Source organism: Giraffa tippelskirchi, chromosome 7 (assembly GCF_054371585.1).
Source record: "Giraffa tippelskirchi isolate mGirTip1 chromosome 7, T2T-mGirTip1v1.2.pri, whole genome shotgun sequence".
In the NCBI taxonomy this organism is placed as follows: Eukaryota; Metazoa; Chordata; class Mammalia; order Artiodactyla; family Giraffidae; genus Giraffa; species Giraffa tippelskirchi.
The window spans coordinates 133286798-133305916 of NC_137281.1; the positions used below are offsets into that span (position 1 = coordinate 133286798).

The window sequence follows — 19119 nt, forward strand, 5'->3', positions numbered from 1 at the left end:
CCCAGACGCGCAGAAGCCAGAGGGGACATCTGGAAATAAACGTTCCCATTTTCTGGATAGGGCACCCAGGCTCCGAAAATTACAAGACTTGCTCACAAAGACTTAGGGTAAGAAGCCGGAATTCACCACTTTCAAATTATGCAGCAAAAATGTGTGCGGAGGCGTGGTCCCCTGGGGCACCCACAACTTCTCCTCGCCTTCAGCGGCTAGGTACAAAGGTTGGGGCTCCCCTCTGGGCTCCAGAGCTGTAAGGTCCCGGGCACCTTTTGCTTCTTCTGCACGCGGAGGGCGATCTAAAAGCGATCGGCTAAGGAGAGCCCAGAGAGGAGACACCCCGAGAGCGAAAATTAGGAAACCTCTGCAAACCAGAGCGAGGGAGTGCTTTTCTTTCCAGTCCAGGAGTGCCGGTAAATAGCCCTCCTGGGGTTCCGCTTCACCCCTTCCCCACCTGCCGGGTTTTCTACAGGGCTCACTGTTGGCGCTTGTTTACAATGTTTCTCACTAAAAGCTGTCCTTGCGGCGGATTCGGAAGTCGCCTCAAGCTAGAGATTTGTGCTTTGACATTATCCTCATCACCCTCTCTATTTTGCCCCTGCCCTGTCGGATTCCATGAAAATAAGCTCTTAGAAAAGAAAGTCTCTCCATTGAGGCGGCTGGCAATCTCACAGAAATGATGTAAATGGTTGCAGGGCTTTTTTTCTTCCCCTTTGCTTTTTTTTTTTTTGAGTGAACTGTGAAGATCTGTGAAAATAATATCAGGGTTTTCCGTCAGAATGAGCTTTGCCCTGCACTCAGGCGTAGCATGATCTGACCCGACACCTCCAACCATCTGTGCTATCTATCTGCCTTCTGATTTACCAAAGCTGTACAAGCCGCATACAAATTGTACTTGATACTAAAGAAAAGACAGCCCGGCCCAGTCCACTTCGGCAGTGAACATTCCCATCTGATTCCTTTCTGGGTATGGACCTCCAAAGATGGTTTTTCCTGGCGTTTTCGTCGGATTCCCCTCTCCCAATTATTTTCTTCAAGCTAAAGAAACCCCTATTAAAAGCCAGGTGAGATGGTAGTTACTTTTGACCTACTTCTCAGAAAACGGTTTGATGAAGATGTCAACTGGGAATCAATAAAGTTATCAATTCAACTGCTGGCCCCAAGGCAGAGTCGCCAAGAAGGCCCTTCCTCTCTTGAGGAGGGATCAGTGCTCAGCGGCTTAAGAAGCACTTTCTGCACCCCCTTCTCTATTAGTGTGGTTCCCTCTTCTCTATTTTACTTTTACTGAATTACTGTTGGGTCCAAAGGCCAAGGTTAGATTTTCCATCCCGAGCTCAAGAGTTAAATATTCTAACAGAGGGTATGGCAAAATTAGCCTGCAAGAAGAGCAAATCAATACTTCTTAAAAAGGTCTTTGAAATAAGCTTTTAAGTTGCTGTCCTGACCTACCAGTGACTTCTCACTCTAGATGTGGCTATGCTGCACGTTTGTTCAAGTCCATTAAACTGGGGAGAAAAACTGAAAAGTATAAACTTGGGGTGTGCCGCGCCCCTTTTGTTGCGAGTGCTTCACTTCATGGTCAGCGCCTGGGTTATCAGAAGTGAGAGTGTCTTAGCTCGGATTTTAAATGATTTTAGGAGGCTTTTGAAGGTGATGGGGGTAGAGTCCAAACTGACCTCTTCTATAGGTCCTGGGTGGGTTCGTTCTGCTTCAGATTCGGTTCCCACTCGGCTGCTTTGGCAGCTGGAAAGCCATGCCGAGATGGGTGCAGGCAAGAAAAAGGGATGATCCACTTCCCCACCCTCCCCTTTCGTGTTCCCCTTCAAGGTTTTGTTTCGTTACAGCTAAATTCAGTGAGTTCTCTCAGAGGATTTCGTTTTGGCCCAGTCCTCTTTGTCCTCTGGAGGCCTCTTGACCCAGGCAGCGCCTCGCCCCAAAGTGGATTTCTGCAACATCACCGCCTCTTGCGCGGGTGGGGGTGGAGGGTTGCGGGCAAGAGGGAGGAACAGGGCTGGGGGTGGTAGCGAAAGGCTGCGGCTCGGCTCTCGCCTGTCTTTCTCTCCCGTCCACTGGCACGTCTTTCCCTCCTCCAAGTTCCGCAAAATACTGCGAAGTCCACCGGCGAACGGTGGGCGCTGTCGAGAGCGGGGAGGTGCTGAAATGGCCTGGGCGCTCCGGTCGCAGTCTTGATTGGCAGAGCCGGCCAGTGACTGACAGGGGGTCTCCATGGCGCCCGCGCCGCCAATCCGCCCACCCCAATAGCGGCGCCGGCTAGCTGGCCTGCGTGCCCCAACGGAGCCGAGCCGAACCCGAGCTGTTCCAATCCCTCTCGCTCGCTTGCTCCCCGCGGTTGCGCCGCTGCCCTGGCCGTGCATCCCGGTTGCCCCGAGCCGCTTTCACCAAGGAGAGCCTGGCGCACCCGGCCGGGCCCGCGGGCATCTGCTTCGTGTCCCGCTTCGGACTCAGCGCCTCCGCTGTCGCCGGCGCTGCCTCGATGTTCCAGCTGCCTATCTTGAATTTCAGTCCCCAGCAAGTGGCCGGGGTATGCGAGACTCTAGAGGAGAGCGGCGACGTGGAGCGCCTGGGTCGCTTCCTCTGGTCGCTGCCTGTGGCCCCTGCGGCCTGCGAGGCGCTCAACAAGAATGAATCTGTGCTGCGCGCGCGAGCCATCGTGGCCTTTCACGGTGGCAACTACCGTGAGCTCTACCATATCCTGGAAAACCACAAGTTCACCAAGGAGTCGCACGCCAAACTGCAAGCGCTGTGGCTCGAAGCGCATTACCAGGAGGCTGAGAAGCTGCGTGGACGGCCCCTGGGGCCGGTGGACAAGTACCGAGTGAGGAAGAAGTTCCCGCTGCCGCGCACCATCTGGGATGGCGAACAGAAGACACACTGCTTCAAGGAGCGCACGCGGCACCTGCTGAGGGAATGGTACCTGCAGGACCCCTACCCCAACCCCAGCAAAAAGCGTGAGCTCGCCCAGGCAACCGGACTGACCCCTACGCAGGTGGGCAACTGGTTCAAAAACCGCCGGCAAAGGGATCGGGCAGCTGCAGCCAAAAACAGGTCGGTACCTATAGACCTCCGAGCCTTGAACTCACAGGGGAGGGAGCCGGTGACCGCACCCCCGGCGCCCTTACCGAAGGCCTGGAGACTTGGATTCCTCAGGAATTGGGATGGGATGGAGGTTTTCGGCGTGAGCTCACTGGGTTCCGGGATCCTGGGTGGGGGTTTCCTTCCGGGCTCTGGATTCCCCACCCTTTCTGTCTGGTTTTCACCGCCTGGGGGTCGCTCCTGCAGCTGGTTCCAGTCACCATACCAAGACTACAATGAGAGAGAGAAAGAAATAAAAATTAAAACCCCAGAAACAACTAGAGACCGCAAGGCCCAAGGTTAATTCTTGTCAGCCTGCGCCCAAGCTCCTATTATTTATTAGGTGAAGCCTGGCTTGTCAGCAATGAGGCAGTTTAGTGTTGTCATTTTAAAGTCCAAAGGCATCCTTCTCTAACGCTTTGAAATTTCTAACTTATGTTTTAAGAAGTGGAAAGTAGAGTTCTGCTCTTCCTATGGGTGGGCAGCGCTGTCTCAAAACAGCAAACTACTTGGCAGAGGTTTTTCATTCCCAAAATATTTTGGCCAAGAACCCAACCTTTTCTCCCAGGCCAAACACTACTGGAAACCATCAGGCTACCCTTTTTGCCTCTAGTTTGGGGCAGACTTGGCCTCTGGGGTATTGGCACAGAGGTGCGCCCAAGGCAGATACAAGCTGGGAAAGGGGTCTCCTGGCCCAGAGTCTCGTCTGTCCTTGTCACTGACGTCTCACTTATCCTGACAGTATTGTAAATCTCCTAAAGGTGAGCAACAACCGGGAACGACCTTGTGAGCACAGCATCCGAAAGAGTGGGAGCCAGAGAGCCAGGAAAGGACTAAGAAGGACGATGGAGCAACCGCAAGGCTCCCAGAGCAGTGGCCAAAGGCCTCCTGCCCAGCCTCTGTTGCCTCCTCTTACCCGCTTTAACTGCCCGGGTCAGAGGGAGAGGGGCTGACTGCTGGGCTTAAGGGATGTGGACCAAGAGGTGGGAGTGGGCTGGAGGTCAGTGGCTAGTTTTGCACAGTGACCAGTTTCTTTTCCTTTCCGGTAGACTTCAGCAGCAGGTCCTGTCGCAGGGGTCCGGCCGGACGCTAAGGGCCGAGGAAGAGGGCACACCCGAGGTGCTGGGTGCCGCCGCCAGCCCAGCCGCCAGCCTGTCCAGCAAGGCAGCGACTTCGGCCATCTCCATCACTTCCAGCGACAGCGAGTGCGACATCTGAGTTGCCCACCAATTACACTAAGAAACAGAATTCGGCGTAAAAAAAACACGAGACAAATGAAAGAGAGAGAAAGGATGAGAGACCAAGCAACCCAGCGACTCCAGGTGGCCAGGGACCCGCGGGCTTGGTTGCCATGTCCACCCTATGCCTGACCTGCTCCACCGGCGCCATCCAGCCGCTACCACAGGGGCCCGCGGTGAGGCCCGACCCTGCTCCACGTTCTCCTTGCTTTGCTTTTTCCCAAGGATTTTGCTGCAAAGATGCCTCCAGAACCCAAACTGCACGCTGAGCGCCTCCCCTGAATCTCCCGTGGGTATTTCACCTCGAAAGGACATTATTATATATGTATAACTTTTGCTTTAAAGTTTTTTTTAAACAAAACATATATATGTTGTTTATTTACTTATTTAAGAGACTGCGTGGTAGGTTTCTCTGTATGGAGAGAATTTGCTGTTTCAAAGGGCGCAGGGTGGAGCCAATTGGTTGTGTGAAGAAGCCAAACAATAAAAACCTGGTGAGCAACCTTTCTTAAGGGAGCTGCTCTCAGATTCCTAAAAAGAAAACTGAGAGATCATTCTCTTCACCAGGCAGGGGTCCTTATGCAATGGTCTCAGGAGAGTCTTCTCTATGTCTTTTGCCTTTTCTGATGTTTCCTGGTATATTTTTAAAACAGTACAAGGTAGGTCCATAACCACTTCCTTGTCAAATTGTATGCATGTGTGTGTGTATGTATGTAAATATGCATGTATGTGTGGTATATTTAAACCTAGAAATTGGCAACATAATCACCCCCTGTAAGGCAACTCCCTATGTTCCCAGAACAAGTAACTAACTATGGCTTGTCCACTTGACAGTCACTTAGCTTTCAGGAGCAATAGCGAAAGCCAAACTCGATTTAAAGTGAATTCTGTTTTATGAAACAAGATTATTCCAACAGAGGCTCTGCAATGAGAAAGGTTTTCCATCTCCTTTGAGGCCCCCACCTGTACAAAAGCGGTAGGTACCCATAATCATACAAGTGAGCATTTACTGCATTTGGGTTGAACTTGCATTAAAATAAAGACAAAAGAAGACAGGAGAGGTTGTAATAACTAGACTAGCATCTTCTCAACACAGAAGCAGGTTTAATCAAATGCATTATTTTCAACAAAAGGCATACTGAGATGGGGGAAAGGATGTAATCATGTCACATAGTGAGGTCAAATAGAAGACTGCAGAGAAAGCACTGGCAATTTAAAAAATCTAATCGTTGTATTAAACATGAAACAAGTCATTTAGAGCCTCATTGTCCTGTAATGGCCTCAATTAAAAATATCAAATATTGTCAGAATTAAATCTGTCCTTTCAAAGTGTGTAGGCACACAGACACACACACACCAAAAACAATAACAAAAAAAAAAAACACCTACTGTCCTTACACTAAAAAAGTAAATGCTATCCAGGGAGTCTCTAAGCTTTTTCCTAGTGAAATGGATTGCATATTATAAAATTTGACATTGATCTTTAAAATCACTTGAGCTGAACTTCCTCTTGGAGCACCCTCCCCCCACATCCGCCACTGGACTTCTCTCAGTTTGCTTCAGTGTCCTCAGCAGATGCTCTTTGGTTCCAAAACCTGCTAATTTATTTGGGTAGAAGTGCCAATGTGCAAATCAAATAAAAATAAGTTACCGAAGACAAAAGGCAATCAAATGGCAAGATATATGGGGAAAGCCCAGGACATGAATAAGGACTGATTTTTGGTTTCTAAATCACTTAAACAGATTTGACCTCATTTGGGCTTTATAAATAGTTCTCTTTGTATACAGGGGCCCTTATCCGGAGACTTGGTGACAATCAAAACTCTCTTGCATAAGAGCTCTAAAAGAAGGAGTGGGGAAGCCTTTGTGATCAAGCTGGTGTTCTTCTAGAAAGCAGGCAAATGCCCTTCTATATGTCCTGAAAGGCTAGGATGGTAGAGCTTCCTCAAGGCTCTGTTTTCTTTTCTAGAGCCCCTGGAACTTCCTAGAATGCGAAGGAGAAGGGCCAAGACTCCAAAGAGGCAGGGGAGGCATGTAAACTACAAAATTTAAGGAGGCATTCATGATCAAGGTCAAGCAAGTGCCCAGCATCTGGGAGTGAGTACCTCCTTAAATTTTGCATTCCAGGTGCCTCCCTCGCCTCACGCTAGTTCTGAATCTGCACTTCAGTGAAAAATCAAGAGATTTCTAGTCTTGTTTCCCAGTCAGATTCCATCCTAACTACAGAGCTGTCCACACCAGCATTTGGAGAAAATAGTTGCCAAATTTCCTCTCTTAAGCTCATGCTTCCAAGTCTAAGAGGGAAGGGAAAGGACTAATTAATGTGATGATGTGAAGGAATTTAAGAGTCTAAAAATCCCACCCCACTCAGCAGTTCAAATGATGCCTGAAACCCGAAGGAAGTATCCATTCTGCATTCTCAAGGGGAAAAAAGGGGGGTAACATAACATAACCCCAACCATAGTTCTTAGTAAGAACTAAGCTTTCTCTTTAAAAATAATTTTTAAATAATGCTTAATTGTGTGGCAAAAAAAAAAAAAGAGGAAATCAATCTTAAATGTTCATTGGGAGGACTGATACTGAAGCTGAAGCTCCAATACTTTGGCCACCTGATTCGAAGAGCTAACTCATTAGAAAAGACCCTGATTCTGGCAAAGATTAAAGGCAGGAGGAGAAGGGGACAACAGAGGATGGGATGGTTGGATGGCATCACTGACTCAATGGATGAAAGTTTGAGCAAGCTCCAGGAGATGGATGGTGAAGGACAGGGAAGCCTGGCATGCTGCAGTCCATGGGGTCGCAAAGAGTCACTGAGCGACTGAACAACAACAAAACAGTGATGGGGTATTTTTCTTCCTGCTTTGGTGAAAGGCTATAAAGTATACCTTCCTTTAAAGTACATCTAATTTGCTTAAAGTAACATGCTGCCTAAGAGTTACATTATAAAGTACTGTTTCACCAATTAGTTGATTTATTTATATATAATTTTATTTAGCATCTTAAGGGGTGACATATTATTTAAAAGACTTAATATTTATCTAAAGCTGGTGGCACCTAAATATAAATAACAATTCTTTGTGAATAATCAATTCATTGATGGTTACATGTTGGAAACTGGTCCAAATCTTCACACAGATTTTATTTAAATTGGCCCAGATCTTCCCATGGACAGGTATTGTAAAGGTTTTCGTTTACTTTCTAAGATTTTATTTTTTGTCAGTTTTATCCGGGTCTAGAAAAGGTTTTTTGTTTGTTTTTGTTTTTAATTCCAGCTAGTAGCAGTGCTGAAGGTTTCTGAATTTGGAGAAATACCTATGATGATGGGTTTCTTTTCTTTCTTTTCTTAAAATTCTTTTCCTGTAACATTTTGCCCAAAAGCAGTTGCTTCAGCAGAGTAGAAAGAAGCTGCATTTTTACATTTCAACAAACCTGAGCGGTGTGAGGATTTAACCCTCAGCCCCAGGTCACGCTCCTTTACGGGTTCTAAACATTTCAACCACCCTCCAGTTCTACCAAAAACGTTGTATAGCTCCAGCTCCCCAAATGCCGCAGTTCGTCTCTCCTCTACTTTAGTGACCCACTCGGCTTCCACCGCCACTCTTGTACCCCATACCCCCACCCTCTGTGCTGCCCTTTCCATCACCAGTTTGTTTATAAAAATCTGGGAGGGAGGGGATGAGAGGCTGGGGGTGAGGGGAGGACCTGCTCTTTGTTTACATTAAACAAATGACAGGCAAAGAGCTCAAGCAAATCTTCCTTGACCTCGTTTTTCCTCCCCAATTTTAACAAAAAGGAAAAAAATATTGTATCCAAAGAGAGCGTGAATGGGGCGGGAGGAGAAGAGAAGCAGCTTTTCGCTCTATTCAGCCGGGACGCGAGAGCGCGGACGATTTCCGCTCCTATTGTGAGGCGGGGCCGGGGGCCGGCGGTGAATGGGGGGTCCGCCGAGCTGCCCGCGGGGCTGTCAGGCGGCTCAGCGTAATCAGGGCTAATGACGGTGGCCGGGCGCTCCGCGGGACAATGCGCGGGGCCGCGGGGTTTTGTCGGCCTGAATGGCTAATAGGTTTGTCTGGGGGCTGCGAGGGGGGCGGCGTCGGGAGAAGGAGGCGGCGAGGGGAGAAGGGGTCATTGTCCGCGCACCAGCCCGGGCGCCGAGGCGCGTCCCTCTGCTGCGCGGCCGCCCCCGGGCCGGGGCGCTGCAGACAGGAAGGCCGCGGCGGGGAGGCCCCCTGGAGGCTTGCTGGGAAATGGCGGCCGGAGCGGCGGGCGCGCCGGTCCCCTAGGAGGGGCGGCCTGCGGCGAGGAGGTGGGGCCCGAACTTTGCTCCCCAGAAGCCCAGAGTGAGCCTGCAATACCCGGGAAGGTGGGTCCTTCCTCCCGGGTCCGGATCGCGACTCTCTGAGGTGACAACTCCACACAGCCACCCTTTCCGTCCGGCGCCCTGGGAACTCTCAGACTCGTAGGCCTCAAGCCTCCCCTATTGTTTGCCTGCCTGACTCACACAGCTAGAGGAAAGAAACCTCGAAGAAACAAACCCCGGGGAAGAATTCGATAAAAACCAAGGGGAGGGGATGAACACGCACAGGCGCGCTCTGGCAGCAGCTGACGCGCGCCCGCCATGAGCTCTGACGGCGCGGCGGTTCGTGAGCTTGGAGCGCGAGGGCGCGGCGGGTGCCCCGGGACTGTCGCGACCGTAGGGCCTGCACCCGCGTCTGGCCTGGATCCACTGCCCAGAGCAGCTTAGCGTGGCCAGGCCGGAGAAAAGTATTTCCCACCGCCGGCTTTCGGCGGCGCCGAGTGAGTCGCCCGAGAAGGGACGGACGAGCTGGGGAGTCTCCAAGCTCAGGGAGCGGGATTTGCAGATGAGGCGTCGAGAGGGCTTTGCGCGCCCGGCCGATTCGTAGTGTCAGCCTTCGGGGCGAGGACCCGGGGCAGGGCACCCTGAGATCCAATTGTCCGCGACCGCACAAGTATATTCTGACAAGCCCCCGCCGCCAGCGGAGCCCCCTTCTTTTCGAAACTTGGCCGCTTGTTTCAACTCTTACAAAATCTCCTCAGGCTAGATCCTGCTTTGCAGCTCTACTTGCTAGGATTTATAGTCCCAAATTGCTTAAGACATACTCCACCGTGAAGGCTCGAACTCCTCGTCTGGAGACAAAGGGGTGTGAGGGCGATCCCAGGGCAGAACAAACAGTTTCACGCCTCCCTGCCTCTGCTCTCGCCATTTCCGTTTGCCCAGTGGTGTCCTCCACCCGGAGCCTCGCCCCCTACCTCGACTGCTAACCTGTCAGTCCATCAAGTCTGTCTCCCCTCGAAGGAGTCTTTCTGGAGTCACTGAACTCTCGGAGACTTTTCTACTTCCTTCGTAATGCTGCTACCATACCTTACCTAAACGTCTTAAAGTTTGTAATACATTTGTGCATTTATTTGTCTGTATGTTTGACTCCCCTGCCCCAGAGTGTAAGCTCCTTAAGGGCAAGGACCGAATCTTAGTCATCTTTATATTCCCAGTGCTTCGACTAAGTAGTAGTTACTCAATAAACATTTTAAATTGAATGAATTAATAGATCTTCTTTGAAGCTTGTCTTCCGAATTAGTGGAGTTCTGGCAACTCTATACTCATTTGTACTGCAAAGATGACTTATGTTGACTGGACCCAAAGTTCACTTGAATCCTGCCAGCTCAGGTTAATGACTTGTACCTACTTCTCAGATTTTCTAGGATGATTCTCCCTCTAGGCACATGGCTTTTCAGAATCCTGTGGCTTTGGGTTCATAACATGAAGATTATCTTCTCACAAACACATTTTCCCAAAAAGTAAGGTAATAGTCTTTCCCATCGATTTTGAAAATTCTGTTACATTCTCTGAACCCTATTGAATATAATTCCTAATATTTTTGTCTATGAGATGATAGAAATTTCCCTTTCCAAAATAACTTTCTTTCTTTCTCCCTCACTCCCTCCCCAACTTTAGTCTTGATGTACAAATTAAAAAGAAAACACACACACACAAATAGAACTCAGAAAAAGTGTACAATTTTGAGACAGTGTATTGCAGTCCACCTCACTCTTAGGCTAACCTGGGGGGTGAGGTAGGGGACAGAGTTTTCATTAAGATAATAAATCACAAAAGTCCTATGAAAATCTACCAGCTACCAAACATCTCATTTTAACATTTAATGGAAAGAAGCAAGTGAACTGTGTGTAATTTTGAATTCTGATAAAAAATATATAAAGCTGCTAAGAGGAAAGTCTTTTTAACCTGTCAATCTGCAACCTGAGAGTGTTGGTTTACTTTTTTTTTTTTTTTTCTGGCTGAAGAGATTAGTCTTGAATTTTCTAGCATGGAATCAAATATCTAGGTTCAGGTGGTGCATACTAAATTGATATATGAAAAGTCTGGTTGGCAGTAAGCTAGTTTATTGTGCAGCTCAAACATTTTCAGATATTTAAAATTACTAATGAAGATTTGTCCATTTAAAGAATATTTTATGTTTAAATTAAGCACCATTTAAAGCATAATCTATCGCATTGGATATATTCTTGATTTTCCATAAATTCATGATAAGGTATGCATTTCAATGAAGATCTATGTATATACACTAGACATCTGATCTATAAAATTATTTTTGCAGGCAGTTGTGACTGTATGAGCTGGATTCATCAGCTTAAAACAGACAAGCAAATAGAAAAAGGAAAACTAGACTGTAAACAAGACATAGCAGTGGACTGGTATCTGAGGAGGGTGGAATCAAGCACACCTTGCTTAAAATACCAAGTCACTGTGAATTTGGGCAAGTCACTCAATTTTTTGAGCCTTGGTTTTTACTTTTGCAAAAAGGAGTTGGCAGTACCCAGAGATATTTCTATAAATTCACTGAACACCTACTATATGTGCTAGTTGCCTGGGATAATGTCTATAAAACATCTAGCACAAAACCACACACATATAATAGGTGTTCAGTGAAGGGAACTTCCCTTTTCCCATTTTTCCTGGTTAAATGCCAGGGCAAAGAAATAGACTGTACAACTCCCCTTAAATTTGTTTTCTAAATAGATGTCATCTACATGTTTGGAATATTATTGAATTTAAATGCTAAATGCTATCCTTAGTATCAGAAGCAGCTTTGCTCACCACACTCAGCAGGAAGACCCAGTATGTTGGTTTTCCAACAGTGGTAACGAATGAGCTTATGCTAACACACCATCGTTCTTTCCTGGCTTTTTACTCTGCTTGGAGATGCTTGTCCTCTATGTGAAACTCTCCAGAGATCCTGCCCCATCTTGCAAGTTAGGATACACCCAAATGTTACAGGTGATCCTGAAAAGATAACATAACCTCTTGGAGAAAGGTTCATTTTTTTTTTTTTTTTTTTTTTTGAGGAGGAAGCAGAGATACCACTTTACATTTGTACTGCTCTTAGAGCTAACAGCAAAGCCCTTTCACCTGCATCATCTCACTTGCTCAAAAAACCCTGTGTAGTAAATCAGCCAGAGAAGGCAATGGCACCCCACTCCAGTACTCTTGCCTGGAAAATCCCATGGACGGAGGAGCCTGGTAGGCTACAGTCCATGGGATCGCTAAGAGTCGAACACGACAGAGTGACTTCACTTTCACTTTTCCCTTTCATGCACTGGAGAAGGAAATGGCAACCCACTCCAGTATTCTTGCCTGGAGAATCCCAGGGATGGCAGAGCCTGGTGGGCTGCCATCTATGGGGTCGCACAGAGTCGGACACGACTGAAGCGACTTAGCAGCAGCAGCAGTAAATCAGCAGATATGGTGATTCCCACCTTCCAGATAAGAAAACTAGGACTCAAATCACTTGCTAAAAGTCACAGGATCAGGAAAGGATCCAGATTTTGTAGGAGTTGAAATTAACACAGTTTGGAGGGGGGATACTCTTTAAGATAAAGGATACAAAATTGTGAATACAAAACTGGATATTAAAAAAAGAAATGAGAACAATTACAAAATTTTAAAACCCAACAATACAACAAACATCCCAAAATTCAAACAGTAACAAAATCATTTTATTAATTAACTGTTGTATCAAACTCGAGAATAATTTTCCCTACTTTTTTTCCTCTGTATGTTCTTTGATTATTTCTTTATATGACAACAATTTTATAGTGCAATCTCAGGAAGACAATTCAGTCTTTCCCGTAATGTGGGTTGATTTCAAAAAAAAAATTTTTTTTTTGTAATTCATGGTTTAGAAAGGTTTGTTTCAGCTTCATAGCTTATGGTTGGTAATACCATATATAATTTGGTATTAAATTTGGGGAGGCCTCTATGAAGTTTCTTTTCATATATGAGCAATAAGCTTTCACAACATTTCAAGTTTCCTTGAACAGTGACCCACCTTAAACAATATTTGCATTGGTAACACTCATTAAGCAGCTTGTGAGCAAAAGCCTTAAACATTCTGTTATGACACTTTAATCAGTACAGTGGGCATGAATAGTCCTGCAAGACATCCTTGCACTGAAGCAGCTAGCAACAACCTAGCAATACACAGAAGTGACCGCAAACCCTAACAATTTAAACTACTAAATCCAAACTACCTGTATCTCCAACTCAACTTCCCTTTAGCTCCTGAATTACAAAAATTGTGGTAATTACTTAGGTGCTACCCAGCACTAGGGGAAATGTGACAAACAGAAAATAAGAATAGAAGGAGCCTATTATAGTTAAATTATCCTCTTTTGCTAATTTTTTAAAAATGCATGATCACATGGACAGATTGCTAGAATCCCTCCCACGGTGCAAGTGAGGTATCTTGAAACCCAAGTATTCTTTGCTTCAAGATAATTCTGCCTCTGCACATGCCTCATGAGAGTTTGGTGAGAAGAGGTGTTCTAACTCCAAGTTCTGTACTTTTTTCTATTATCTGGGACCAAGTGAATTTTCCCAGAATGTTTTGACAAGTTTTTACTCAAAAGGTGTCTTTAAAATGATCCATTGAGGACTTCCCTCGTGGTACAGTGGATAGGAATCCACCTGCCAATGCAGGGGACACAGGTTCCCTCCCTGGTCTGGGAAGATTCCACATGCCACAGGGCAACTAAGCAGGTACACCACAACTATTGAGCCTGCTTTCAAAAGCCTGCAAGCCACAACTACTGAAGCCTGTGTGCCCTAGAGCCCATACTCCACAACAAGAGAAGCCACTGCAATGAGAAGCCTGTGCACCACAATAAAGAGTGGCCCCCATTTGCTGCAACTAGAGAAAGCCTGCATGCAGCAACAAAGACCCCGCACAACCAAAAATAAATAAAGTTTAAAAAAAAAGATCCATTGAGAAGGAAGGGAGAGGTTAAGATTGCAAATGGAAAGCTGGCCTTGGGTAGAATTGACGTTAAACAGGTTACGCCTTAGAACCTGGTTACCTTTCCTTTGGGACTTCCCAGGTGGCGCTAGTGGTAAAGAATCCGCCTGCCAATGCAGGAGACACAGAGATGCGGGTTGGATACCTGGGTCAGGAAGATCCCCTGGAGTAGGAAATGGCACCCTATTCCCATATTCTTGCCTGGGAAATCCCATGGACAGAGGAGTCTGGCCGGCTACAGTCCATAGGGTTGCAAAAGAGTCTAATACGACTGAGTGACTGAACACATATCTTTCTTTTTTTTTGGTGGGGTTTTCCCCTTGCCTTTTTGCAGGTGTTGCATCCCAAACTGTCAAAAACTCTTCAGTGCTCTTCACCCTCCCTGTATGAAAATCCATTTTCAGTTGTCACCAAAAAAATCAGATAAACCAATTCACAACAACACACAAATGCTGCTAAAAGCTTAATGAATTACTTACAGATGAGGGCCTGGGAGGGTACTTACTAACTGCTAGGAGATAATCCTTTAATTCAATAACCCCAGATCACTAATGGTAGCAATTCAAACATCACTCATAGGCCAGTAGAAAATTAGTTTTGGTTGGAAGAGAGCCAGGAACCCTTCAAGTCATTCTATGGAAGCAGATGACTGTTTTGGGGGTCAGATACTGCCAATACCAAAAATAAAATGAAAATAAACTTGTTGTCCCCCTCCCCCCGGCTTTCCCCTGAAGTTGCACTTCCTTCCTTATCATTCCCTTCACCACTGAACTTCATGTGAGAGGAGCCTACGTTCTCGATTTCCATTTCTTCACTGATGCTTTGACCTCTGCAATCTGGTTTTTACTTGCATCATTCCATCAAAACTGTTCCCTCAAATGTCATATTTCTCCCGGCAATCTTGATTCCAGCTTGTGCTTCATCCAGCCCAGCATTTCGCATGATGTACTCTGCATAAAAGTTAAATAAGCAGGGTGACAAGCACGGTGAGTAAGTTCCGGGAGTTGGTGATGGACAGGGAAGCCTGGCGTGCTGCAGTCCATGGAGTCACAAAGAGTCAGACATGACTGAGTGACTGAACTGAACTGAGTACCTCAAAGTACTCAGCCTGTTGACTTTCAACACTGTTGAACATTCTTTCATTCTAGACAGGGCCAGGATTAGGTTGAGACAGACAACCTGCCTAAAGTACAAAATTTAAGGACGCATTCTCTCAGAGTTTTACAAGTTCAGGACTGGCATCTGAGAGTACCCTCAGCCCTGCTTCTGAAGCATAACTGAGCTTCTCACCATACTCAAAGCACAGCATGCAATTTTTCTGCCTTCATACCTTCACTCATGCTATAGAGGAAAATGACCCTCCATGCTTTCTATCTGCCCTGCACCCCTTCCTACCTTTCTCTGTAGCAGCATCTTTAGAGCACTGCTCCCTAATTCAATGTGTTTCTAGTGGGACTACCAAATACAGAATCTCCCTTCCCAACTCACAGTGGGTATAATCACCAAGCTGGACCAGTTCATTCCCAAAATTTCTGAATTGAAAGCAAAAAGACAACTATCTCTTTACTCTTGGATTGAGGGAAATAAGAACATGACACCAAAATTATCAGTATCAGCTCAGACAGTAAAGAATCTGCCTGCAATGCAGGAGACCCGAGTTCGATCCCTGGGTCGGGAAGATTCTCTGGAGAAAGGAATGGCAACCCACTCCAGTATTCTTGCCTGGAAATCCCAGGGACAGAGGAGTCTGGTGGGCTACAGTCCCTGGGGTCACGAAGAGTTGGACACAACAGAGTGACTAACACTACTACTACTACCAAAATTATTGGCAACCATACCCCGTGTTACAAGAAGGAGCCTCAAGAAAAAGCAGGATGGAGGAAGGAGAGATAGAAAAGACTAACATTGATAAAGTCTTTCTATGCTGTTGACACCAGCCTTGTCTTTTCTAGTTTTGTCTGCAGGACTAATGTGTTACCTTCCTACGTTTTCTTTGAGTTCCTATCACTTCTAACAAGATTGTTCAAATTTAACATAGAATATTCTTCCTTTTCTCTCACCCCATCTCCACAGGTACACAGACTCAAATTTCATGGCTCAGCTCAAAGGTCATTTTCTTCCCAGCGTCTTCCTTGATCCATAACCTTCTTCCCAGTTAAGCCTTCTTTTAACTGCTGTGGCATTTCATACATTTCTCATGGATATCTATTAATAGCTTCTTGTTTTATATTTCCTACTATACTATATGTTCTTTAAGGGCAAGACTCATAATCTTTGAATCCTCTAAGAAATGAGTACAGGATTTTTGACACAGTAGAAAATCAGTAGATTTTTGTTGAAGGGATGGATTAAATAGATGAATGAACATAGGATATATGGAGATATATATATATATATATATATATATATATATATGGATATATGGAATTCAACCTGAATAATCTTAAATTCTAAAAATAATAAAAAGTACTTTTTTCCAAAGAAAAAGAAAAGAAACAATGACTCACTGCTGGCTAGGGGAAAATTGTGAATGTTAAAGGGTGCCAGTATTTTTTAGAAGGTGGGAAAGTAAGACCTGTATTTCTATTCATTCATATGTGAGTAAATAAATTCTCAAATGATACACAAGAAACTGTAAAATGATTTCAAATTTAGGGGAACAATGAGCATATGGGGCTAAGAGGTAAGCGAGAGACTTTTCACTGTATACCTTGATTTTTTAACCAGGTGACTCTTAGTTTATTCAAGGTTAAATTAAAACTAAATGAATAAAATAAACTCTAAATAGAGATCATTCACCTACAACATGAAATGAAGAACCTGCTTTCCTAATATAATGTTCCTGCAGTGCTAGCACCATGCTCTGGTTTAAAAAGTGCAAGAGATCAAATAATTTTCATAAAAATGAAGATAATGTGCTTTGGACAATTCTGTTAGAGGTCCTAATAAATGGACCAAGCAGCCCTGGTGATGATAATGACATCAATATTGAAGCTAAACACAAAATATTCAAATAAAATTATTTCATATAAAAATAAAAAGTTGGAGAACTCAAAATTCTCCAGTTACTAATTAGTGTTTTTCTTTCCAGTAAAAAAAAAAAGTTATTTTCTTAAAGCCTATTAAAATTTACACTTTCAGATAGATGAATTTTGTTTTATGTAAATTAAACATCAATAAAGCTGATTTTAAAAACATAAAACATAAAATGTTAGATTAAAAGGGACCTTAGAGATTTTATCTAGTCATCCCGTATTTTGATCCAAGGACTTCTTCTATTTTGTTTTTAATCATGCACCCCTATATCTTGAAAGATTTTTGTGACCTAAATGAAATCATATAAACCAGTGATGGACAATGCTAATAAACAATGAAGTTAAGTAAGTTTAAGGACCAAAAAACAGGCCTTAATCTTATTCCACTAGTTTGAAGGTTAATAGTTAGAGCTTTTGACACATAATCTACCTAGACACAATTTAAAATCAACTAAATAACATTTCTATTAGCTAAAGGAAGCAGCATGACATTTGATTTATAACATCTTAACTAGTAAACTTACATTATCTTGTATAAATCAGAAATCTCAGTCCTCTAGTGAAGAAATACTTTCCCTGTCAATACCCAATAGTATCACTAGCACTATTATGAAAACTCAAACTGGTCAGAAATTCATTCACTCATTCAATCATCCTATAATTATACATCCAATCATTCAACATGAGGGGGCATACTCGTTATTATTGTTTAGTCACTAAATCATGTCTGACTCTTTTGCAACCCCATGGACTGCAGCTCTCCAGGCTCTTCTGTCCATGGGATTTCCCAGGCAAGAATACTGGAGTGTGTTACCATTTCCTTCTCCAGGGGATCTTCCCAACCCAGGGATCGAACCCGTGTCGCCTGCATTGGCAGGCAGGTTCTTTACCACTGAGCCACCAGGGACGCCCACTGGGCATACACTGTGGTGCAAAAACACTTTTTGGTTTCTACTCACACTAAAAATCTCTCCATCTTTTAACAGTTTTAACTACTTATCAGTAAATGACCAATAGATAGCGAAAGGAGCACTTTAGCCACATTAAATGACTTCAAATTTCTAAATCTTAATAATTACATTCACAGACCCAGAAGGAACTTGCTGAAGTGGTCTCTGAGTCAGGAAAGCTTAGAGAATCAATGGACAATGGGAGAGGTGCCAGAATCCTAGAATGGGAAGATAATCTCCTTACCTCAGAAAGAGGGAAAATGGTAGCTTTTAGAAACCATAGATGGAGCCATAGTTCTCTAACTGCCAGGAAGACCATAGTGTCTGCCACAAGTCACCATCCTAAGTTAACATTTTTATTCTGGACTTGGATAAAGGTTAAAAAAAAAAGTCATGTTCTTTAAATGAACAGAATTATAACCAAAAAGAATAATTAATACAATGGATGATAGAAACAAAATTCAAGATGATCTTACTATACTGGAATATTGGGCAAAGTCTATCAGGATAAACTTTAATAGGTCTATCTCAAATTTCCAGGCTTTAACAGCTTATAACTACAAAATAAGATAACAAGTCATACTCCACTAAATATGGAAATTACAATAGACCCTGCTAACTCAATGGAAGGAAACTACTGTAAAGTTCTCCAGATTGTGTTACAAGTATGCTCTTTGTTGCTTGTATTGGAACGACTGTCTCCTCCTGCTGCTGCTGCTGCTGCTAAGTCGCTTCAGTCGTGTCCGACTCTGTGCGACCCCATAGATGGCAGCCCACCAGGCTCCGCCGTCCTTGGGATTCTCCAGGCAAGAATACTGGAGTGGGTTGCCATTTCCTTCTCCAGTGCATGAAAGAGAAAAGTGAAACTGAAGTTGCTCAGTCATTTCCGACTCTTAGTGACCCCATGGACTGTAGCCTACCAGGCTCCTCTGTCCATGGGATTTTCCAGGCAAGAGTACTGGAGTGGGTTGCCATTGCCTTCTCCCTGTCTCCTCCTAGCACACATCTACTCCCACTGGCAGAGCTGTTCCCAATTACGATCCCCACACTGTAACTTCCTCTCTGGCTTCAAGGAAGAAAGTACTGTTCTCCCTTTTGCATCTCCATCTATGTAGGACAGACTCTCCACTAAAATCCTTGAAGCACAACTAATATGAAGCCACAACTTCAGAATAAAATTGTACTTCAGGGCTAGAGAACAACAGAAAAGAAGTATGAAGAAGGAAATTCAATTGATGCTAGAAGCTGACTATGGACTTCTAGAAAGTGACTATGGACTGGCCCTTTGCTCAGGGTCTTCTGTAGGGCTCCTGACCTGGCTCAACCTGTTGGGACCAGCCATTCACTGGGAGTTCTTTGACATCTCTACCCCTAACAATTCAATTACACTCTCCCCAAAGCCCAGAGAACATGTTTACCCTACCCTACTTCTCAGTCTAATCAGCACAGTTAAAGATAGCTGACAAGTTTAGTCCTC

General features: G+C 44.9%; 2 protein-coding genes across 3 annotated transcripts in view; one reads left to right on the top strand and one right to left on the bottom strand.

Annotated features, from left to right (window-relative positions):
- Positions 1 to 691: 691 nt before the first annotated feature.
- Positions 692 to 19119, bottom strand: part of LOC145513431 (uncharacterized) — a 115055-nt gene continuing 96627 nt past the window's right edge. For both annotated transcript variants that reach the window (XM_081509804.1, XM_081509805.1), the window contains one exon: positions 692 to 3318. In XM_081509804.1, coding sequence (XP_081365930.1) covers positions 1845 to 2369 — 525 coding nt within the window. In that variant the 5' untranslated portion in view covers positions 2370 to 3318 and the 3' untranslated portion in view covers positions 692 to 1844. The remainder of the gene's footprint in view (positions 3319 to 19119) is intronic.
- On the top strand, positions 1994 to 4832 carry SIX6 (SIX homeobox 6). Its single transcript, XM_081509803.1, has 2 exons — positions 1994 to 3060; positions 4137 to 4832. Exons 1-2 carry the CDS (start codon positions 2489 to 2491, stop codon positions 4303 to 4305), a joined length of 741 nt encoding a protein of 246 aa, XP_081365929.1. The 5' UTR covers positions 1994 to 2488; the 3' UTR covers positions 4306 to 4832.

What these genes read in the sequence shown, in the direction of transcription:
- SIX6 (XM_081509803.1), top strand. Translation starts at nt 2,489, where the DNA reads ATGTTCCAGCTGCCTATCTTGAATTTCAGTCCCCAGCAAGTGGCCGGG. An exon ending in GCAGCTGCAGCCAAAAACAG is followed by an intron (nt 3,061 to 4,136) that starts GTCGGTACCTAT and finishes CCTTTCCGGTAG; the next exon opens with ACTTCAGCAGCAGGTCCTGT.